The 24,840-nt window shown below is 46.1% G+C and overlaps 1 protein-coding gene across 1 annotated transcript in view; it reads left to right on the top strand.

Moving 5' to 3' along the window:
* The window catches only part of NOC2L (NOC2 like nucleolar associated transcriptional repressor), a 67,574-nt gene that overhangs the window by 34,566 nt on the left and 8,168 nt on the right, over positions 1–24,840 (top strand). Inside the window, exons 14-18 of the mRNA XM_058161213.1 lie at positions 163–264; positions 5,052–5,195; positions 6,634–6,747; positions 8,079–8,217; positions 24,484–24,609. Of these exons, the coding sequence (XP_058017196.1) occupies positions 163–264; positions 5,052–5,195; positions 6,634–6,747; positions 8,079–8,217; positions 24,484–24,609 (625 nt within the window). The remainder of the gene's footprint in view (positions 1–162; positions 265–5,051; positions 5,196–6,633; positions 6,748–8,078; positions 8,218–24,483; positions 24,610–24,840) is intronic.

Raw genomic sequence — 24,840 nt, forward strand, 5'->3', positions numbered from 1 at the left:
CTTCTTCTTCTTCTTCTTGTTCTTCTTGTTCTTCTTCTTGTTCTTCTTCTTGTTCTTCTTCTTCTTCTTCTTCTTCTTCTTCTTCTTCTTCTTCTTCTTCTTCTTCTTCTTCTTCTTCTTCTTCTTCTTCTTCTTCTTCTTCTTCTTCTCTCCTTTTCCCAGGATGGTCTCCTTGAACAGCTGTATGACCTGACTTTAGAATATCTCCACAGCCAGTCTTACACGATTGGTTTCCCAGAATTGGCTCTGCCTGCTATCCTTCAGGTAAGTGGGAGTTTGTGTGGATAAAATAAAAAGATGGGGAAACAATGGCCAAGCATTTCCAGGTTTTCTCCCCGGTTGGACAGCCTAGAGCAGGAAAAAAACCCAACCCAGCAATCTTTTACATGCTTCCAAGCGCACCAAGGACTAGAATCTTACCTTTAAAAATATCGGTGCAGAAAATAAACTCTCAAGAGAGTTTAGTGTCTTTTTGCAAAATCGGTGCATTTTTCCAGTGGAAGGGAATCTCTTTTTCGGCCTATGCTCCTAGTCCTCAGTGAGGTGCTTCTGTTGAGCCTCCTCAGTCAGATCCAATTTGAACTGAGCTGTTTTGCCAACTCTTTCTGGTGGTGGCTGCTTAGCTCCAACAACTGCTTCCTGTTGGGGCCTTAAGGAGTCCGGGCGGGCAGGCGAGGAGTGGCTGGGAGGGGAGGGGCGAGTAGAGGCCGTCGAGGCGCCCCTCGATGTGAGTGACATCGAGTTGGCCACGCCCACCCATTCACATGACCACCTAGCCACGCCCACCCAGCCGGTCATTAGGCGGATCATATTAGTGGTCCACGGGATTTAAAATTATGAATTTAGTGGTCCCTGTGGTCCTAAAGATTGGTGTCCCCTGGTGTAAGGGGTCTCCTGCTTGGGTATGTGGGAGGGCTGGACTAGATGACCCCAAAAGGTCCCTTCCAACTCTTGTGATCTCTGTAGTCGAGGAACCCTCGATGCACTCAAAAGCTGGGCGATTTTCTTTGAGACGTCTCGTTAACCCTGCTAGGTTACGCCATCAGTGCCCTTCTGCTTCGTGTAGCTAAATAATCGAAAGACGGGTAGGAAAGCGTGTTTCCTCCTTTCCTTTTAAGCCTGCTGGGGGAGGGGGGCGCATTTTTAGGCGCTCTGTGATTTCCACCCTGTGGCACTGCAAATTTTCTTCTCCATTGCGTGTATATGTGTGTGTGTGTGACTTTGGGCCCACCTGTTCTGTCCCCCCTCGCCTCCGTCCGAGCGATGGCTTAATTAGCTGGCACTGGCAGCTCTGGCAGCAAACTAGCAAGCGTCTGCCAAGTGTCTCTGTTATCTCCCTCGACGCCGATGAGTCACCCAGGAACAAAACAGTACTTCAGCTCTTAGTTAATCAGTTGATTTGCCTGCTACGAAGAGGCACAGCAGCTCTTGCTGCCTTTATATCCTGTGGGATGTGGCTCCATGACTCAGCACTTCCTAGGCCTGCCCCACCCCTGCTTCTGTTGTTCCCGCCTCCCCTGCCTACGAAACCTAGGGTCCAGCCAGGCCTGATTGCCATCAGCTGGGTCTGGAGGCGTGGCCTGGGGGAGGAAAGCGTCAGGGGACGGAGGCCTTGTTATCTCTTCCACCTGGCCTGCCTCTGGCTCCTGGAGCTGAGCCAGGGAAGCCGGTGCTCCCAAGGTAAGTCCTGATGGCCCTTCCCCCTCACTTTCCAAGTCACTTTCTGGCAGGGGGCCCGGCTTGGGGCGCAGACACAACACCACCCCTCCCACCTCCTCCTGCCTGCCTGGCTTCCCAGCCTTGGGGGTGGGCTTCCCCCTCCTGTCTGGCTAATGATCCCCCCCCCCAAGAGGAGGTCAGCAGGGGCTGCAACCCAAGACCCAGCCCTTCCCAAGATTCCCGAGGCAGTCTCTCTCCCTCCCCCCCCCCCCACTCCTTCAGCCCCTAGAGCCAGATTATTAATGCAGGACGGGGGCTGGCAGTTGGATTTTTCCCTTTTCTGGCTGTGCCAGGCCGCCGGCTTTCTACAGAAGCACACCCAGCATGAATGCTCCCTTGTCTGCTGGCGGTTGTGCTTGTGTGTGTGTGTGTGTTTAAGGAAACCTGCGGTTATGAAAGGGACCGCCCGCCTTCTCTTGGGCTCGGAGGTGTGTCGTCCTGTGACTCTTGCTTTTTTAACACACGTTCCCGCTTTTATTTTGGAGAGAAGGAAGATAAATGTGAGGATTGGGGGGGGGGGGGGCGGTTCTTTTTCCAGGAAGGGAGGGGAGGTGGGAAGATATTTCAGTGGTCCTAGCATTTGGGGGGGGGCGGTTTAAAGCCACCAAGGGGACGCGGTGGCTCATGGGCTAGGATGTTGAGCTTGTCGATTGAAAGGTCGGCATCAGCAGCTCCGCCGTTCGAATCCCTAGTGCTGCCGTGTAACGGGGTGAGCTCCCGTGACTTGTCCCAGCTTCTGCCAACCTAGCAGTTTCGAAAGCACGTAAAAAATGCAAGTAGAAAAAATAGGGACCACCTTTGGTGGGAAGGGAACAGTGTTCCGTGCGCCTTTGGCGTTGAGTCATGCCGGCCACATGACCCCGGAGACGTCTTCGGACAGCGCTGGCTCTTCGGCTTTGAAACGGAGATGAGCACCGCCCCCTAGAGTCGGGAACGACTAGCACGTATGTGCGAGGGGAACCTTTACCTTAAAGCCACCGTCGGTGGGTCTGAGGTCAAGTACGCAGCCATGAAGGGTCTTAGTTTTTCACACAGACGCACCTACACACACAAGAGCTGGGTGAAAGGCGTTACGTGCCCCCTCCATTCTCCCCCCACCTCCCCAAAGCTCCCAGGGGAGTGGCAGGACTAATCCAGCCCTCCCCCCACCACCAAACCCTTCAGAGTTGGCCCAGGGACTCAGAATTGACCTCCAGATAGGTTCGGAGACGATGTTAGTTTTCCGGAAAAAACCAGACGGAGGTTGGGAAGCTCCTGTCTTCAAAGCAGACAGGTAGAATAGGTGTTCCTTCAATTCAGGATTGGGCCGGGCTTTTCCAGCCGCCCCCAGTTAGCCTGGTGAGAATGGGAGCTGTGGTCCAAAGCTGGTTAATCCGGGGAAGGTCAGGCTGCCAACAAAATAGCATGGTTGACATACTGTTTAAAGATGGCGTGTTTGTGAAATTGGACTGTCTTCTCCCTCACTCTCTTTATTTCATTCGTCTTTAGCTTTTTCTTACCTTTCCGTTTCCTTCCTTCCTTTTCTCTTATTTCCTCCTTCCTATCTCTCTTCTTGTCTCCTCCTTTCTCCTTCCTTCCTTCTTTCCTTCCTTTGTTTTTTCCTCTCTTCCTTTCCTTCTCTTTCTTCTCTTCGCTCCTTCCTATCTCTTCGTGTTGTAAATGTTGTACCTTGATGAAGGTATCTTTTCTTTTATGTACACTGAGAGCCTATGCACCAAGACAAATTCCTTGTGTGTCCAATCACACTTGGCCAATAAATTCTATTCTATTCTATTCTGCTCCTCCCTTCCTCCCTTTGTTTTTTCCTCTCTTCCTTTCCTTCTCTTTTTCTTCCCTCCTTCCTCTCTCTTCTTCTCCTCCCTTCCTCCCTTTGTTTTTTCCTCTCTTCCTTTCCTTCTTTCTTTTATTCCTCCTTCCTCTCTCTTCTTCTCCTCCCTCCCTCCTTTGTTTTTTCTCTCTTCCTTTCCTTCTCTTTCTTTTCTTCCCTCCTTCCTCTCTCTTCTTCTCCTCCCTCCCTCCCTTTGTTTTTTCCTCGCTTTCTTCCTTCCCTCCTTTTTTCCCGTCCTTCTCTCTTCCTTTCCTCTCTCTTCCTTGTTCTTTTGTCCTTCCTTCTTTCCTTCCTGCCTGCCCGTAAACTCATTTGCTGTCTCTCCTTCCTGGCACAAACTAAAGCAGATGAACCAGATAAAAGTAACCAGCTTCTTAGCTGGACTTCCAACCAAGCAATTTGGCCCAACTCAGCCCAACCAGTTCCTTTTGGTATAAAAATGGGTTTTTTTGATTGTCAGGAACAGCTATTGCTGGCCTCAAAAGTCAGAGGTCACCAAAGGCCGCAGGAAGATCTGTCTCGGTCAGCCAGGCCTTCTGGCTACCATTGCGGCCAAAACTCCCATCAACAGATTGTGTCTCTAGAGCAGCGGTTCTCAACCTTTATAGTGCTGCGACCCCTTTAATACAATTCCCCACGATGTGGCGACCCCCAACCGTAAAATTATTTTCATTTTGAATTTATCGCGCCTGAAGCCGCATTGGCTAGCGATCTGAACTGCTTGCAATTGCCTTGAGGACGGAGGCATTAAAGCGGAGACTCCTCCCCTATTAAGTTGATCACGCCTGAAGCCAGATTAGGCTAGCGATTGGGAGTGATTGCAGCTGGCTTGAGAGGGAGACATCAGAGCAAAGATTTCTCTCTTTTTTAATTCATCGCGCCTGAAGCCGAATTCGGCTAGCGATTTGAAGAGCCTGCAGCTGGCTTGTGGAGTCAACCATTGGAGCGCAATTCTTCGACTCGCAAGTATACTTCCCATATTTCCGATGGTCTTAGGCGACCTCTGGCAAATCGTCATTCGACCCCCAACGGGGTCGCGACCCACAGGTTGAGAACCGCTGCTCTAGAGGCTGTTGTTACTTGGCAAGACCTTAAGATTTTTTTATCTATCTATCTATCTATCTATCTATCTATCTATCTATCTATCTATCTATCTATGTATCTATGTATATATATATATATATGTTTTCGTAGGTTTTCACGGGTATAGGTATGTAGGACTTGGCATATTCGGGTCTTTTCCCGTGTAAGGTTGAGAGTATCTTGGCGACGTTTCGACGAGGTCTCACTCATCATCTTCAGGCTGGTGTTTTCAAAGCCAAAGCATCAGCCTGAAGATGATGATTGAGACCTCTTCGAAACGTCGCCAAGATACTCTCAATCTTACATGGGAAAAGACATTTAAAAACAACAACAACAACAACCTGAGAGCCATTCATGGAATTTCTTGCTGTCTTGTTTCTTTCCGGTCCCCGTCATCTTCCTCCTCCTCCTCCTCCTCCAGCTGAAGTCCTTCCTGAAGGATTGCAAGATTGCCAACTATTGCAAAACCATCCGTCAGCTCTTGGAAAAACTACAGGAGAACTCCGCGTTCATCACAGCCAAGCGCCAGAAAGCTGCCTTCGGCGTCGCTGATCGCGAGGCGGTGGTGAGTCAACCTCTTTTCCCCTTTCGCGCTGCCTCCCCCCCATTCCCCATTTTGTAGGCATCCCTGCAGCCTCCTGGGAGCAAAAACAGACCGCGGGGAAGGGGGGGCACCACACACCCCCTCCCCCACGCCACATTTGGGCCTGCTAGGTCTCCCTGCACTTACTTGAGAGTCAACATGGGGCGTGTGAGGACTCCTGGAAGGGGTGGGAAAGGGCGGGGCCAGCCAGCAATTTAACAACCAGTTTGCCAGAACCGGCTGAATCTCACACTGGTGTGTCCCCACTGAAGGTCCCTCTGGCTCCCATTTTTCGGGTGAAGAATTGAGACCCACTTCAGATCAGACATTATACTTAAAGGAAGCACTTTTAAGAGGTCAGCAGTACGGGACGAGGACGCCTGTTCTTTTAATTTATCTTGTTTTCTCTTTGCTTAGAAATGTGAAGTTTTGGGGTTGCAAGGGGTTGTAACAGGACCTTGCCCAAACAGCGGCACTCACGCGCTCTCGGCACAGTTTTTAACAAGCCTTTTCCGCACGGGTGCTAGCGAGAAAACGCTGGCACAAGGAAGGAAGGAAATTAAAAACAGTGCAGTAAACAACAAGAGAGAAATCTTTATTTTCCTGCCACTGGGAAAAAAAAACCTGCTGTTAGTCATAAGAATATTTGTTCAGTTTATCATCTGACTGCAGACGTCCAAAGAATCGAGTTCTCTCATCCTTAGAGAATTTCTTGCGGAAGCCAACATGGAGCGCTCCGTCCTGGCTTGTTTAATCATGGTTTAAAAATAAACCACATATAGGCAGGGCCTGCATAAGGCACTGAGTCGAACTCCAACCTTTTATCGGCTCAGATTAAAACATTAAATCTGATTTGGAGAGAGAAAGCCTGCCGTGATCTACAGAACTTAAACTGCAGATAGTTCTCAACTTACAATCATTTGTTTAGTGACCAAAGTTTACAGCGGCGCTGAAAAAAAGTGATTTACAACTGTGTTTCACACTTACGACCATTACAGCATTCCCCGCGGTCATGTGATGAAAATTTGGACGCTTAGCAATTGATTCATATTTATGACGGCCCCGGAGTCATGTGTTGAGGTGGTATTTAGCCGGTTCCGACCGATTTTTGTAGCTCTTCGGCGCTGTGCCCTTCTGCGTTATAGATCAAATTTGTATTATTAGCTGCCAATCATGGTGTTTTTTGCTCCGGAAAAGTTCCACGAGCAAAATTTTTCCCTCCGAAACCGTTTTGAACGCGCAGCTCGGTTTTGTTTTGTTTTTTTTGCAATTTGACTTCTTCGGAACTGGAATATAGAAAATCTGGAGAGAACCACCCTCCCTTTGCATCCAAAGCAGAAAAATGTGTTGTGGTTTTATGAACGTTATAGGAAATGCTTGGTTGATGTCCTTCTTACATCTCTGGCCAATTTTTTGACAGGAGCGATGGGAAAAAAACGTAAAAGCCGAAGGAACTCCGCTAAGGACATACTACGTGACCTGGAAGAAGCTGAGGGAGAAGGAAATACAGCTTGAAATTACTGGCAAAGAACGGGTAGGAAAACCAAGATCCTTCCAATTTTAAGCCGTCTGGCTGAGGAGCACAATTGGGTGACCAATTGATGCAACTGCTAGTTTCTGCTTAATTGACTTTTGTCAGGGTTTTAGTCCCAAATAATTCGGCCTTTGTATCATGACAAGTTTGGCCGCACAGTGATTGCAATCTAAGAAGTATTTTCCTCCCAACATTTTCATTTGGCTATATAATTCGGAGATCTCGTTCGGAAACTTAGTTGGAAACTCCAAAAGGAGGGATCTACTGCATTCTTTTGTGAAGGCTGCAATGGGCGGGAAAGGATTAGAAAATGAAAGTCAATCTTTGGCATTTTTACAATCCTCCCATAGTTAAAATTCAATATTTCTTTCAAGGATATTTCCAACCCCCCCTTTCAATATTTCAGACTGTTTTTGGGAATTGGGAATTTGATATAGGGTTTCCTGTCTGAACGGGATTGGACTAGAAGATCTTCAGGGTCTCTTCCAACTCTGTTATTCTGTTAATATTTTACTTTAGTGGTTGAGTGGTAATACTTTCTCACGCCCTTTCCAATCTGTATATACAGTAGTGGCCAAAATTGTGGAAGCCTTTTGGGAAAAGTGTATTTTTGAGATTTGATGGGTATTAAAATCACTTTTTTTTGGAGTTTCAAGATAATCCATTGCTGGAATGGCCTGGGAAGAGCCCAGACCTTCACCCAATTAAAAATCTACGGAGCCGACTAAAGAAACTTGTTAGTCAGAAGCGACCCAGCAATAAAACCCAGTTAACAGAAGCCATCATTCAATCTTGGTTTCACATGATAACAGCTGCAGAACTCAAAGATTTGGTTCACTCCATGGGAAGACGTTGTAAGGCCGTCATTCATACTAAAGGTTACCCAGCTAAGGATTAACTGACATGGTGATAATTTTTGCATATCTCGGTTTTTTCTACCGTGATCATTTGTGTATATCTCATTTTTTCGATGTGTTTCACTTGTCTTCTTTATACTGTAACTGCTATTCTAATAGCAAATCCTTCATAAAAGTGATTGCATTACATTCTTGATTAAATTATCTTTCCACTGATAGGTAATTTTATGGCACTACTCCCACCCCCCAAAACAAAGTAGTGTTATTAGCTAGTTTTGGAAAATACACTTTTCCCAAAAGGTTCCACAATTTTGGCCACGACTGTGTGTAATTTTGTGGGATTTTAATACATACTTAGAATAGCCACCTACCCTACTCCTGCACTGGGGCCAATTCGAGACCAAAGGAAAGATTTTCGGTGTGTTTACTTTTTAACATCTTTTCTTCTATCCTTCCTTTGTTGTCTGGCTGTAGATGGAAGATCTAAACTTCCCAGAAATTAAACGCAAGAAGCCGAATGAAAAGAAGGAGGAGGATAAGAGGGAATTTAAGGACCTCTTTGAAATGGAGAGCAGTTCAGAAGACGAGACCTCGGATGTCTTCTCCCGTAAAGGTAGGAGGAAGTGTTCGGTGCAACAAATTCTCACAAATTTCACTGCTCTTAACCAGAGCTGGTATTTTTATTTTATTTATAATTACATTTCTATACCGCACCATCTCCCGAAGGACTCAGGGCAGTGTACAGCCAATATTAAAATAACACACACCAATACAATATAAATATAATAAATAACACTATTTAAAAACAATTAAAAACAAATATTTAATGGCCGAATCACTAAAACGGTCAAAGACCGATTAAAACCCATTAAAATTTCGCTAAAATATGTCTTAGGCTAGTCCCGCTCAGTGAAATAATAAAGTCTTCAGTTCACGTTTGAAGGCCCGGAGGTCGGGGAGTTGGCGTAACCCCGGAGGTAGCTCGTTCCATAGGGCTGGTGCCGCCACAGAGAAGGCCCTCCCCCTGGGGGCCGCCAACCTACATTTAGCCGGTTCGGACCGGTTCGCCTGAACCGGTAATGGAAATCGCGGGTGTGCCCGTCCCAGCTCTATGCCATCCTATTTAGGCATGTTTTTGAGTGGGCACATGCATGGAAGGTTTGCGTGTGAAAACGCATGCGCGAAAGGCACACACGTGAGCAAAGCACATGCACGGAAGATGCGTGCGCAAGGAAAGCCGGGCGCATGTGTGGATTTAAAAGTGGAGAAAATACTTTTTAACAGAAAACAGAATTGGAAGGGACCTTGGAGGTCTTCTAGTCGTTTCTCTGTCTCCCACCCATCCTTTCTATTTCAAAAGAGTTTCCCAGGAAAAATTCATATTTTTTTTAAAAACGCACCTCAGGGATGTGCATATCTGCCCCGTGAGAGAATCCGTTTTAAGCCCAAGGAGAAAAGTTCATTTAAAAGCACAAATTTACAAAGTCGACCAAGAAAATTGGATGTGAGATCTTTAGAGTTGATAGCACTGCTGAGATTTGTCTTCACTCATTTATTCATTTATTCAGTCAGTCGGCTGGATTCCCTGCTGATAACGCTAAAGAATACAAATCATACTTATTGTTATCATTTACACCCGCTGTAAATAATCGGTGGCATGTTCACAGTAAGAAACCGATTAAGAAAAGAATAATACCCGAATTAAGTAATCACTTTTAGGGACATAAGTAGCCTCAAAAGTCAACCAGCCATCAGCTAAAGAGATCGTCTTAGTCACTTGGAAGAAGTCCCTTGCTTGTCTGAAAAATACATCTTTAACTTCCTTTTTTTTTTTTTTTAAGTGACTTTTTCTCAAAGCGTGGCAAATTTATCGTAACATGCAGAGGCGCCATTTGGAAACACCGAGTGTAATAAATTTGATTGACTGTTGGGGCAGTTTTATACCGTCACTGCATTGCAGGTATCAATCGGTTTTTAAAAATGTCCTTTTTCCGTCTGCCTGGATGCCCATCTCAGCAAGTGAGTCTGGACAGTGAACAAACAAACAAACATGCAAAATAATAATAATAATAATAATAATAATAATAATAATAATAATAATAATAATAATAATAATAATAATAATAATAATAATAATAATAATGTGTTTCCCTGAAAACAAGACCCTGTTGTATATTTGATTTGAACCCTTATTGCCTTGCGTTCTAAAGCCCGATTGGACTTATTATCGGGGGATGTCTTATTTTGGGGGAAACAGGGTAACAATAATAATAACATTAATAATCCTACACGGCTATGGATGAAACATGTCAACAGTGATACCCATTGTCATCGGGGCACTTGGTACCGTATCCAAGAATTTTATAGGATACATCAACCAATTGCAGCTTCCTGCAATAACACCAGCGGAACTGCAAAAAACTGTGCTACTCGGAACATCGTATATCTTAAGAAGGCTCTTGGTTGATACCTAGGACGCTGGCAGCAACCTGGATCAACCATTAGCACGGGTCAATGGTAATTGTGATGCCTTTTTGAATGTTCAGTTGACTGAGTTTCATGTTCATTGAATAAAGTAAATAAAGGCAGAATGCAAGAATTAAAATGCATAGCACCTGAGAAAACATCATATCCCATAATATGATGGATAGACCACCATCGTAGTTGATTGCTAGGGAAAAGGTTTGAAATTGAAAATGTCTTCAATGCAACACACGCACCCTTTTCCCTTCCTGAAGTGTCCTGAAATTGAAACAACTTCGTCGGCGAAAGAAGGAGGCAGCTGGTGGGCTGCTACAGGTTCAGACCGGTTCGGGCGAACCGCTAGTTCGCGCAATCCCTTCCTATGTTACTCTTGTTTTTGACGCCGTGCACATGGGTGGAAGGCGTGCACAAGTGAATTGCTGTGTTTTTTGGCGCCGCACGCATGTGTGGACGGTGCGCGTGAGCGAATTGCTGTGTTTGGTGACGCCGCACGGATGGCGTGCACGCGTGCTCACATTCCCGGCGCTGGGCGAACCGGTTGTTAACAGTATGTGATGCAAAGTCCTGAACTTGAGATAGTTTTAATTTTAGGCTGTGCTGCAGACTCTTAATTATTCCAGTTATTTGCAAACGTTACACCCTCCTTTCAATGGGACCACGTGCCGCTTTTCAGCAGATTTACAAGCCCTGTGCAAGCTTCAGCAATTATAAAGCAAAATTGGCCCTTTAATTCAGCAAAGGCCTCTTTGGGGGGGACTTATTCAGCCTCCGGGCCCAGTCTGGATGGCCGGTCAGTAACAATTAAACAGGTGCCTTTTTTGCCTTGATGCCCCCAGGAAATTAAGCCATTTTCTGTAAGACAAGCAGGTGAGGTTTGTTCTTCCTTGAAATTTTCCCAGTACTATTGTGATATGGAAGGAGGGATAATAGATGGAGGGAAGATAGATAGGTAGGTAGATAGATAGATACATAAAGGTAAAGGTTCCCCTCGCACATATGTGTTAGTCGTTCCTGACTCTAGGGGGCGGTGCTCATCTCCGCTTCAAACCGAAGAGCCAGCGCTGTCCGAAGACATCTCTGTGGTCATGTGGCTGGCATGACTCCACGCCAAAAGTGGTCCCTATTTTTCTACTTGCATTTTTATGTGCTTTCGAAACTGCTAGGTTGGCAGAAGCTGGGACAAGTAATGGGAGCTCACCCCGTTACATGGCAGCACTAGGGATTCGAACCGCTGAACTGCCGACCTTTCAATCGACAAGCTTAACGTCCTAGCCCCTGAGCCACCGTGTCCCTGGTAGATACATACATACATACATACTATTGTGGTATGGAGGGAGGGATGATGGATGGATGGATGGATGGTAAGAGCCGAGGTGGCGCAGTGGTTAGAATGCAGTACTGCAGGCTACTTCAGCTGACTGCTAGCTGAAATTCGGCAGTTCAAATCTCACCGGCTCAAGACTGAGTCCGCCTTCCATCTTTCCGAGGTGGATAAAAATGAGGACCCAGATTGTTGAGGGCGATAGGCTGACTCTGTAAACTGCTTAGAAAGGGCTGTAAAAGCGGTATGAAGCGGTATATAAGTCTAAGTGCTATTGCTATAGGAGAGGAGGGGGAGAGAGATAATAGAAGATGGATGGGTGGGTGGATGGATGGATGGATAGATAGATGATAGATAGACACATAGATAGAACGAACAGATAAATGACAGGTGATGGTAGAGGACAGGTAAGAAATGAAAAGAGATGGATGGAATACTGATCAAAGAAAGAAGCAACTTGGAACTAAGGAGAAATTTCCTGACAGAACAATTAATAAGTGGAACGACTTGCCTTCAGAAGTTGTGAATGCTCCAACACTGGAAATTTTTAAGAAAATGTTGGATAACCATCTGACTGAGATGGTGTAGGGTTTCCTGCCTGGGCAGGGGGTTGGACTAGAAGGCCTCCAAGGTCCCTTCCAACTCTGATGTTATGTTATGTTATGTTATGAATAAGATAGATAGATAGATAGATAGATAGATAGATAGATAGATAGATAGATAGATAGATAGATAGATAGATAGATGAAAGGAGATGGATGGAATAGAGATAGATAGATAGATGATAGATAGATAGATAGATAAATTAAAGAAGATGGATGATATATAGATAGATAAATGAAAAGAGATGGATGGAATAAGATAGATAGATAGATAGATAGATAGATAGATAGATAGATAGATAGATAGATAAAGAAATGAAAGGAGATGGATGGATGAGATAGATAGACAGACAGTAAAGAAAGACGACAGATAGATATGACAGATAGATAGATAGGTGGATAGATTAAGCTTTGCTCCAGTCAATTCCACACCCTTTCCCATTGACTTTTGAAGGATTAATTGAAGTGTGGTTACCCATCCCTGGTTGATTTGCTGTCTCTCTTGTCCTGAGATGATTGTGTGTGTGTGTGAGAGAGAGAGAGAGAGACTATCTCTGTCCAAAACCCAAAATCCTGCTGGTTTTTCCTCTTGCTTTGGCTTCTGCGCACGGCGGGAGTCTGCCACGCACATTGTTCCCATATTCTTGCAACAGGCAAGCTGGATGTGCCTCGGTGCATTGCTGATGTTGTCGGCTTTTTTTCTTCCTTCCTTCCTTCCTTTTCTTTCGAAGGAAGCTATCAAACTCAGCCAAGACGGGTTCTCCCAGGAGGAGAGATGTCTAGGTGTTTCTGGAGCAGATCCTTCCTTGGTGTGGAGGAAGAGAAGCTGCTGTTACATCTGGAAATCTTTTCTTGACCTCGCAGCCCTCCATCCACGCAGCGGGTGGAGCCCAATTGGGAGGGCAGGCAGGCAGGCGCCTTACCTCTGGGGAATTGGGAGACGGGACATAACTTAAATCTCTTATTTTCTTTTTAATCAGTGGGTTTAATCCCGGTGGGTGCAACTTCCTTGAATTTTCCAAATTTTTAAAGATTCATGAGGTTTAGAAACTTGACTTCTCTTTTAAGGGCCTTAAAGGCGAGTCAGGGTACCAAATTGCATCTGGAACTCGCCAAAGGTGCTCTTTTAACTGGACTTTTAAAAACAAAACAAAACCCCAGTGGCCTTTTGAAAAAGCACCTAAATCTCCGTAGACATTCACCTTCTTTTCATCCAACCTTCCTAATAATTATATTTATGTTATTTGTGTTACTCTAGAAAGAGTGCAGAGAAGAGCAACCAAGATGATTAGGGGACTGGAGGCTAAAACATATGAAGAACGGTTGCAGGAACTGGGGATGTCTAGTTTAATGAAAAGAAGGACTAGAGGAGACATGATAGCAGTCTTCCAATATCTCAGGGGTTGCCCCAAAGAAGAGGGAGTCAAGCTATTCTCCAAAGCACCTGAAGGCAGGACAAGAAGCGATGGGTGGAAACTAATCAAGGAGAGAAGCAACTTAGAACTAAGGAGAAATTTCCTGACAGTTAGAACAATTAACCAGTGGAACAGCTTGCCACCAGAAGTTGTGAATGCTTCAAACACTGGAAGTCTTTAAAGAAGATGTTGGATAACCATTTGTCTGAAGTGGTGGAGGGTTTCCTGCCTAAGCAGGGGGTTGGACTAGAAGACCTCCAAGGTCTCTTTCAACTCTGTTGTTCTGTTCTGTTCTGTTCCATTCCGTTGACTCGTTGCTGGTTAGGGTTAATGCAAAGAGAGGTCACAGGCTCCGCCAATTTGTGCGCACCGTGTGTGCGCCTCTCGATAAGCCAGATTGTCCTCAACCTATTTATGCCATCGCTGTGCTTCCTTGCCTGTGTTCAGATGAGTGGAAAATAAGCCGTTAATAGCTAGGAAATTACCAATTTTCTGTTAATTAGCAGCAGCTCACAGCCCCCACTTCTCCTTCTCCTTTTTTAATTAAATATTGCCATAGTTAAGCACTCATTAGCGTTTTATAGCAGCTCTAATCTCGGCGGAATAGGTTGGCCTGGAAAAAACCTGGTGGCAGAATTTGAATCGGGTGGCATCGGGCTTTCCCTCCAGATAAAGTCAAATATCCTAGAAAACAGATAGGTTCACCTTTAGCTTCTGAACCCCAGTCAAGACATTGGGGTGCTGTGCAAATATCTGCCCCCCACCACCACCCCAAGTTAAATTCATGCCAGTTCAGTTTGGGGACCGGAAGGGGAAAAAGATGTATTGGATTGTAATTCCCATCATCCTCCCCTTGGCCAAGGATACTGGGTTTTGAGGTAGAGCAGTTGAGTAACTGGGTTTTGAGATAGAGCAATATTTTTCCTCCACTGATGTTGGAAGTCGGGGTGAACACCCCAGTAGAAAACTGGGGAAAAGTTGGGGACGTAGTCATTTCCAAAGGTGTAATTTTGAGCCCTCGGAACCCCCTGCCACAAGATTTGGCTTGGTTTCCCTCTTGGGGAGCTTTCAGATAGGGTTGGGATAGCTCTGAGAGCTATACACGTCACTAGCAGAAAAGCGTAGCTTTTGGTAGGAGGGGGTGAGAGCGAAAAAAAGATTGCACGTGCAACTAGTCCTCATTTAGTGACTGCACTGCAAGAGGGATGCAAAAGTAACTTTACGGCCACATCTGCAACCTTCGCAGGTCCGTAAAAAACAAAAAAAAAGCGGATGGAAGATTTTTAAGCGCAGCGCCATTTCGTTCAGCGATCTCTTCGCTTAGCGATCAAGTTGCTAGTCCCAATTGTTGCTAAACAAGGCTACCCGTCTATGTCTCTGGACTAAATAGGCCCGGGTTGGCGAACCTATGGAACGTGTGTCAAAGTGTCACACGAAACCATTCCGGGTGGCCTCGCTAGCTCCTCTTCCACGTTCCTGTGCACACACACGCACCGGTCAGCTGGCCTTCATGCGCACAGGAGCGGCGAAACCCGTTAGAGCAGCGTTCTGTCGTGCAAGCGTGCATTGGCACCTGAACTTCCAGGTTTCTGGCACGGGCATATGTGAACCCAGCTGTTCATCGGGCACGCCTCCGTGCCAGTAAATGGAAGTTTGGGTGCTGGCACGCACATACGTGACAAAAGACTGCTCTTCCGGAGTTTTGGCGCTCCTGCGTGCGCGGAGGCTAGCAAACGGGTCCGAGCGGGATGGTTTTGAGTGCCATTTCTGGCACGCAGTGACATAAAAGGTTAGCCATCGCTGAAATAGGCCTTTGAGCTGATGCAGAGCTTCTCTTTTTCAAATCTTGCCCAACTGTCCTGTGGATAATTTCCTATTTTATTGTTTTCTGGAGCATTTCTTAGACTTTTAGGATAACTTTTATTGAAGTCACATCGAATGTACGCTTAATCGGCGTACGTTCAAATGAAAATCCCCACACCGTCCCAGAATTGTGTGGGTTTATCCTTGGGTGGCTTGCCAGCTGCTACGGCGGTTGGCTGCCACGAAAAGACATGCTTGAAATAAATCACGCCTTAAGCGGGGTGGGAACTTGACCAGCTTCGAAAACTCCTCGTCGGCCTTCTTCCGCCTTCACCCGCTGCGAATCAAAAACCCAAGTGCAGAGATGGGCTTGGCTACTTCGGGAGAAAGTGGGGCAGCAGGTCAAGGACCTGGAAACCTCCCCTCCTTCCCCCTTCATCCCAGACCCCCTCCCCACTCTTGTTTCCCAGAACGGGGGTGGGTGGGTCACCCTCCCCGCCTGCCAGATTTGATCAATGGCTTGTCTGCAGAGAGAGGCGACACTACGCATTCCTCTCATTTACTGGCTGATGAGGCTCCCGGGTGCTTTGGGGCGAGGGAGGGGGGGGGAGACGCGCGACTGCCCGTGGTTATTAATGGGGCTGGGGGGAATCGGATGGTGGATGGCCGTGTCAGGAGGCAATTAAAGCTGCGGTGGTTGGGGGGGGGTGAGGAGAACCGCTCGGCTGGCACTCTCCTCTCCCAAGACCCTGGCCCGTAATGAGCGATCTGTCCACATTAAGCCACGGCGTTTGTCTAATGAACTTTAGCGGCTTTCCAGCCCGTAATCACATTATACCAATTGGGGAGGGGGTGGCAGGGTGGGAAGACGGGGGGGGGCTCAGTGAGCAGAGTGTTGTGGGGGGTGGAAACAGGAGAAATCTTGATGGGGCTCCGTTGTTGTGATCCCACTGGGTTTGCCAAGGCGGGTTGGATGTTTTCTTTTTTTAGAAAAGAATTACTCCACTTCTAAACATTTTAGAAGTGGAGTAATTCATCCACTTCTGCATCCCCCTCCCCTAAATGTCTGCGGGCACGGGAGGGGTGAGGGGGGGGTGAGGCGAGGAAGGGGGGAGCTGGGGATAATAGATGGCGCAATCGGTCAAGGATCGTCTCCAAATTTTGCCTTGGGGGGACTTGTAACGTGGGGTCGTTTCTGCCATTTTGGCGCCGGTAACTTGGGTCGTTTCTGCGTTTTGGGCCTTTCGTTTTGAGTGCAAGTTAGGCATAAGTGAATAAGTGGGTGGGTTGCAGAAGGATATTTTTAAAAAGAAACAGCCGAAGGCCTAAAATGGCTATTCGGATGGCGGTTTTGGTCCCCCCCCCACACACACAAACCCTGCAAGGAATTTTTTTAAAAAACCTGGCGTTACTCCTGTGCGTGTACTTTCCTGTTGAATTCCCCCAGGAATAATGTCGTATCCTGTCATTGCGATTTGTTTTTTTAGGGAGCTTGGGGGTAATTTTGAACAGTTCCTTGATAAATAAAAGTTGGCAAACAAAGTCTCAGCATTGGTGGGCCCAACTGGGGGGTCTTCCTGAATTCCTTCTCAGCTGTTAGATGCACAGTGTTTCTCAGCCTTGGGCACCAAGATGGGTGGACTTCAACTCCCAGAATTCCCCAGCCAGTAAGCTATTGAACTTTTAAGATGGGTGGACTTCAACTCCCAGAATTCCCCAGCCAGTAAGCTATTGAACTTTTAAGATGGGTGGACTTCAACTCCCAGAATTCCCCAGCCAGTAAGCTATTGAACTTTTAAGAGGGGTGGACTTCAACTCCCAGAATTCCCCAGCCAGTAAGCTATTGAACTTTTAAGATGGGTGGACTTCAACTCCCAGAATTCCCCAGCCAGTAAGCTAATGAACTTTAAGATAGGTGGACTTCAACTCCCAGAATTCCCCTCTGTGCGTAATTCTAGCCATATTAGGGGCAGAGCTCGGAGGGCTGAGCTTAAAAAGTGTGGAAATCAAATACATTTCGAAAATTGAGTTTTTAGCACTGCATCTTAGATATCCTTTTTTTAAAAACTTGGCGTTTCTCCTGTGCGTGTACTTTCCTGTTGAATTCCCCAGGAATAACGTCGTATCCTGTCATTGCAATTTGTTTTTTTAGGGAGCTTGGGGGTAATTTTGAACAGTTCCTTGATAAATAAAAGTTGGCAAACAAAGTCTCAGCATTGGTGGGCCCAACTGGGGGGTCTTCCTGAATTCCTTCTCAGCTGTTAGATGCACAGTGTTTCTCAGCCTTGGGCACCAAGATGGGTGGACTTCAACTCCCAGAATTCCCCAGCCAGTAAGCTATTGAACTTTTAAGATGGGTGGACTTCAACTCCCAGAATTCCCCAGCCAGTAAGCTATTGAACTTTTAAGATGGGTGGACCTCAACTCCCAGAATTCCCCAGCCAATAAGCTATTGAACTTTTAAGATGGGTGGACCTCAACTCCCAGAATTCCCCAGCCAGTAAGCTATTGAACTTTAAGATGGGTGGACCTCAACTCCCAGAATTCCCCAGCCAGTAAGCTATTGAACTTTAAGATGGGTGGACTTCAACTCCCAGAATTCCCCAGCCAGTAAGCTATTGAACTTTTAAGATGGGTGGACCTCAACTCCCAGAATTCCCCAGCCAGTAAGCTATTGAACTTTAAGATGGGTGGACCTCAACTCCCAGAATTCCCCAGCCAGTAAGCTATTGAACTTTTAAGATGGGTGGACTTCAACTCCCAGAATTCCCCAGCCAGTAAGCTATTGAACTTTTAAGATGGGTGGACCTCAACTCCCAGAATTCCCCAGCCAGTAAGCTATTGAACTTTAAGATGGGTGGACCTCAACTCCCAGAATTCCCCAGCCAGTAAGCTATTGAACTTGTAAGATGGGTGGACCTCAACTCCCAGAATTCCCCAGCCAGTAAGCTATTGAACTTTAAGATGGCTGGACTTCAACTCCCAGAATTCCCCAGCCAGTAAGCTATTGAACTTTTAAGATGGCTGGACTTCAACTCCCAGAATTCCCCAGCCAGTAAGCTATTGAACTTTTAAGATGGGTGGACTTCAACTCCCAGAATTCCCCAGCCAGTAAGCTATTGAACTTTTAAGATGGGTGGACTTCAACTCCCAGAATTCCCCAGCCAGTAAGCTACTGAACTTTTAAGAGGGGTGGACTTCAACTCCCAGAATTCCCCAGCCAGTAAGCTATTGAACTTTTAAGATGGGTGGACTTCAACTCCCAGAATTCCCCAGCCAGTAAGCTACTGAACTTTTAAGAGGGGTGGACTTCAACTCCCAGAATTCCCCAGCCAGTAAGCTATTGAACTTTTAAGATGGGTGGACTTCAACTCCCAGAATTCCCCAGCCAGTAAGCTATTGAACTTTTAAGATGGGTGGACTTCAACTCCCAGAATTCCCCAGCCAGTAAGCTATTGAACTTTTAAGATGGGTGGACTTCAACTCCCAGAATTCCCCAGCCAGTAAGCTACTGAACTTTTAAGAGGGGTGGACTTCAACTCCCAGAATTCCCCAGCCAGTAAGCTACTGAACTTTTAAGAGGGGTGGACTTCAACTCCCAGAATTCCCCAGCCAGTAAGCTATTGAACTTTTAAGATGGGTGGACTTCAACTCCCAGAATTCCTCTCTGTGCGTAATTCTAGCCATATTAGGGGCAGAGCTCGGAGGGCTGAGCTTAAAAAGTGTGGAAATCAAATACATTTCGAAAATTGAGTTTTTAGCACTGCATCTTAGATATGCTTTTTTTTTAATTCTTCAAAATTAATAGCAATATGGGTCTCCTAAGCTCCTGTCACCCCAAATCATTCGGGGTGCTTGGGAGTGAAGACGAAGTGGGGTACCAGGCTGAAGGTAGAGAAAGAAGAGGGAAGGCAGGGGAGCAGAGAGAATTTCCCATCTCTTCCCCGTCTTCCGGGCTTGCCGCCCTCTCCCGGAATAGCTCCCTGCTTAAAGTGATTAATAAATCCTCCAGGGGGCTCTGATTTCCTGTCTAAATTGGATTAAAAAAAAACTTGAGATCTGCGACTCCGGGAAGGGGCAGCTGGCAACTCAGACAAGACGCTCTTTTCCTCCAGTTTGTGGTGGGTTTCACATTTTGTTGCCACCGGTTCGCCGCGCGGGCGCTCGCTTTGTGCGCGCGCCTTCTGCACAGGCACCCAGCCTTCCGCCGATGCGCTTTGCTTGCACGCATCTTCTGCGCATGTGCCCGGCCTCAAAAACGTGTCTAGATAAATTGGGGGGGAGTCGGGGGTGAGCAGGCCCAGCTGTGATCTCCGCTATCGGTTCGCCCGAACCGGCTCGAACCGGGTGAATACCACTTCTGGTGCACAGCCTCAGACCGAAGCTAAAAGAAACAAGGACCTTCCTTCTGGGCACGGTGGATGCTGGGGCTGAATTGCAGAGAGCCTTGGTGCCAATCAGTAGCAGCTGCTGAACACACGCATACACAATCACAACACACAATAGATGGGTAAAACACAAAAGAGATTTGTTCTGCCTCTCCTAGGCCTGCCACCCTATGGCAAAGATAGGACACGATGGCCCCGTTAGGATTTGTGGACTTCAACTTCCAGAATTCCTGAGAATCCTGAGAATTCTGGGAGTTGGAAGTCCACTAACACTCAGGGATTCTGGGAGTTGAAGCCCACAAACACTCAGGGATTCTGGGAATTGAAGCCCACAAACACTCAGGGATTCTGGGAATTGAAGCCCACAAACACTCAGGGATTCTGGGAGTTGAAGTCCACAAACACTCAGGGATTCTGGGAGTTGAAGTCCACAAACACTCAGGGATTCTGGGAGTTGAAGTCCACAAACACTCAGGGATTCTGGGAGTTGAAGTCCACAAACACTCAGGGATTCTGGGAGTTGAGGTCCACACACACTCAGGGATTTTGGGAATTGAAGTCCATAAACACTCAGGGATTCTGGGAGTTGAGGTCCACACACACTCAGGGATTTTGGGAATTGAAGTCCACAAGCACTCAGGGATTCTGGGAGTTGAGGTCCACACACACTCAGGGATTTTGGGAATTGAAGTCCATAAACACTCAGGGATTCTGGGAGTTGAGGCCCACAAGCACTAAGGGATTCTGGGAGTTGAGGTCCACACACACTCAGGGATTTTGGGAATTGAAGTCCATAAACACTCAGGGATTCTGGGAGTTGAGGCCCACAAGCACTCAGGGATTCTGGGAGTTGAGGTCCACACACACTCAGGGATTTTGGGAATTGAAGTCCATAAACACTCAGGGATTCTGGGAGTTGAGGACCACAAACACTCAGGGATTCTGGGAGTTGAGGTCCACAAACACTCAGGGATCCTGGGAGTTGAGGCCCACACACACTCAGGGATTCTGGGAGTTGAGATCCACACACACTCAGGGATTCTGGGAGTTGAGGACCACAAACACTCAGGGATTCTGGGAGTTGAGGTCCACAAACACTCAGGGATTCTGGGAATTGAAGCCCACAAACACTCAGGGATTCTGGGAGTTGAAGCCCACACACACTCAGGGATTCTGGGAGTTGAAGTCCACAAACACTCAGGGATTCTGGGAGTTGAGGCCCACACACACTCAGGGATTCTGGGAGTTGAGGTCCACAAACACTCAGGGATTCTGGGAGTTGAAGTCCACAAACACTCAGGGATTCTGGGAGTTGAGGCCCACACACACTCAGGGATTCTGGGAGTTGAGGCCCACACACACTCAGGGATTCTGGGAGTTGAAGTCCACAAACACTCAGGGATTCTGGGAGTTGAGGCCCACAAACACTCAGGGATTCTGGGAGTTGAAGCCCACACACACTCAGGGATTCTGGGAGTTGAAGTCCACAAGCACTAAGGGATTCTGGGAGTTGAGGTCCACAAATCCTAAAAGGGCCGTCGTTCCCTACCTCTTGGATGGTTGCCAAAGGTTTATTTATTAAATTGATTTATATAGCTGCCAGGTTCGGTTTATGACTCCAGGCAGCTCAGAGCAACAATACATTCAAATGCAAAATAAAACGAAGCATAAAACGCACAGCAGCCGGAGAATCATAAAACGGAAACCTCCAGCCCAGCCAGAAAACCAGAGAGTCTGGTTTATTTTTTAAGTAGCATTTATTGCATTTTGATTTTTCTAGTTCTTTTCTACGATTTCTCCTGCGTTGGTAGGATTGCTAGGCTGGATATAAGGGAAAGCAGAGGATAAATATATAAATGCACACATCTTAATGGATTTTATTTTTCTGCTTTTATTTATTTTCGCTTGAGTTTATTTTCATTTCATTTATATCGCTTGGACCACCTCCATCTAGGGTAGAAAGGGGGGGAGAGGTGTATATAAATTGCAATGACAAAATGAAACTTGCATTGCTTTAAATTGTTATTTAAAAAGAGTTGTGATCGTTGTTTAATTTTTTTGGGGAAAAAAATTCCGCCTCTCTCTAGACCCAGTTTCAAAAATACCTGAAAAAAACTTAGCACATTTTTTTTATACAAGCCGTGCAAATCCGCAGCTTCCTCGTGTGGTTTGCACTGGAGTAAGAAACAGATTTTTTTTTCATCTGAATTAGTGACTGCGCGAACAGAAGGAATGAGAAGCAGGTTTAACTTTGTTTTATTGACTCCTTATCAGGGGTGAGCTGCGGGGGTTCGGGAGAACCTCTAGCTAAGATTCTGTGCCGTTCAGAGAACCCCCCAAATCCCACTCCTGGATGGCGCCGCCCATCCTGCCCCACCCCTCCCAGGAGTCCCCAACCTTCCGGTTTTGGCTGCAGGTAAGTGCAGGGCGCCCGCGGAGGCTCAGAGTGGGCGAAAAACAGGGCTCCTGGAAGTTCGGGTCGTTTTTGCCCTCCTGGAGGCTCGAGAAAAGCCTCCGAAACCTGGGGAGGGCAAAAACACCCCCCACCTCACCCCGCCTGTTGTGCGGAGGTCAACTAGGCCACGCCCACCATGGCCACGCCCACCCAGCAACCAGGCAGAGAACCCCTTGCTAAACTTGTTGAAGCCCACCCCCTGCTCCTTATACACCCCCCCCTTATATATTTCCTTAAAAGCAAAGATAAATTGCAGCTGGGGCGACTTGCTGTGTCACATCCGCTCATAAGCCATTATTAAGTTTACTTCTACAAAAGGAAGGGACTCAACACGGTCGTAAATCAATCATCAAATAAGTTGTTTTATGTTGAAGAGGCTGACGGTAGATGAATTGCGCACGGAAGAACAGCAGAAAAGTTCCATAAATAATCCGCAGGGACTTGGTGTCCATTTTTGCTCTCTCTTGGCTAAGGTAGAAGAACAGAAACTGATCCAAGAGGCCGTTTCCCCCACAGTTTTTAAAAAATAGGACAAAGTAAGCATCTAGTCCCTAAGAAATTAAGAAATCAGTTTAGCTGTCCTTTGAGCTTTATTTCTCAAGTCCTGGGGGGCATTTGATCACTTTCCTTTTTGACAACCCTTTTCTGGCCTCCCTTCCCTTGGCGTACACATCTCATGAGGACTGGAAACTTGCTTTTTCTACGTTTTTTTTTTTAAAGTAAAACCAGAACTGAGTCAAAGAGAATTAACTAATTTTGGAATCTGCTTCTTGACAATTGTCTCGTCTCCAATCTTGTAACCCCGTGTTCTGTCTATAGCGGCTGGTATGAGTTGAGCGGCTATATATCGACAGAATAAAAAGTAATAAAAAATATATAACGATGTCAGATTTATGTAAGGGGATCCCACAATCGGGAGAAAACTGAAAGCAACTCACAAGTTATAATCTCAATGTTAGGAGGCTTGAGAGGCTGTTATAACACCGATGGCTGCAGTCATGGCTTGATTAATTGGAATTCCTGCTTTGCTGGCTGAGCATGGAAGGCGTTGGGGTTGAATTTCCTGCCTTTTCTAGCTGAGAAAAGCTAGAAAATTTAGAAATAAAAATCTGGGGAGCCACATCTCCTTCTCCTCAAGGCTCATTTGGACACTGTTTTCTAAGCAAGCTTCAGGTTGCAATAAATGGAATAGAATAGAATAGAACAGAACAGAACAGAACAGAACAGAACAGAACAGAACAGAACAGAACAAGAAGAGTAGAGTAGAGTAGAGTAAAGTAGAGTAGAGTAGAGTAGAGTAGAGTAGAGTAGAGTAGAGTAGAGAGAATAGAATAGAAGAATAGAATAGAATAGAACAGAACAGAATAGAATAGAAGAATAGAATAGAATAGAATAGAATAGAACAGAACAAGAAGAGTAGAGTAGAGTAGAGTATAGAGAATAGAATAGAAGAATAGAATAGAATAGAATAGAATAGAATAGAATAGAATAGAATAGAATTCTTGATTGGCCAAGTGTGATTGGACACATTAGGAATTTGTCTTGGTGCATATGTTCTCAGTGTACATAAAAGAAAAGATACCTTCATCAAGAATCATAAGGTACAACAGTTAATGATAGTCATAGGGAACAAATTGGAATGGAATGGAATGGAATGGAATTGAATTGAATTGAATTGAATTTTTTATTGGCCAAGTGTGATAGTCATAGGGAACAAATAAGCAATCAGGAAACAATATCAATATAAATCGTAAGGATACAGCAACAAGTTACAGTCATACAGTCATAAGTGGGAGGAGATGGGTGATGGGAACGATGAGAAGATTAATAGTAGTGCAGATTTAGTAAATAGTTTGACAGTGTTGAGGGAATTATTTGTTTAGCAGAGTGATGGCGTTCGGGGAAAAACTGTCCTTGTGTCTAGTTGTTCTGGTGTGCAGTGCTCTATAGTGTCGTTTTGAGGGTAGGAGTTGAAACAGTTTATGTCCAGGATGCGAGGGATCTGTAAATATTTTCCCAGCCCTCTTTTTGACTCGTGCAGTATACAGGTCCTCAATGGAAGGCAGGTTGGTAGCAGTTCATTTTTCTGCAGTTCTAATTATCCTCTGAAGTCTGCGTCTGTCTTGTTGGGTTGCAGAACCAAACCAGACAGTTATGGAGGTGCAGATGACAGACTCAGTAATTCCTCTGTAGAACTGGATGAGCAGCTTCTTGGGCAGTTTATATCCAGGAATAAAAAGGCTTGTTTTCGTCTCTTAAGCTATTTGGGTGGTGCAAAATATTTGTGATTTGTGTTGTTGTTTTTAAATTTCTTCTTTGCAGAAGAACGGTTTTACATTCCCTGTGAACGCACAGAGGGGGGGAGGGGAATGTATGTCACATCTGTTCCCATTTTTGTTTTCTGGGTGCAGAGAAAAGCAAGAAGGGGGCTGCAGACCGTGCTTCCGTGAGCAGCAGTGAGGAAGAGGAAGAGGAGGAGGAAGGAGAATATGAAGTGGACGATGAGGGAGACGAAGAGAACCTGAGCGACTCGGACGGTAAAGAATTAAGAGGTTTCCTTGCAGCTTTCCATGTGCTTCCATGGAAAGCCGTCCCTTACAGAGTTCCTGAAACCCCCTCAGATAATATTTAAATCTCCTCTTCTTGAACATCTAGAAAAAACAAAAAACCTCCATCCATTCAGGTATAGCCAGAGGTTGGCTGCTGCCGGTTCGGTCCGGTTCAGACGAACCGGTAGTTCCGACCACCGGCTGGGCCCATCCACCCAC

This window comes from Ahaetulla prasina, chromosome 18, assembly GCF_028640845.1.
Source record: "Ahaetulla prasina isolate Xishuangbanna chromosome 18, ASM2864084v1, whole genome shotgun sequence".
NCBI lineage: Eukaryota > Metazoa > Chordata > Lepidosauria > Squamata > Colubridae > Ahaetulla > Ahaetulla prasina.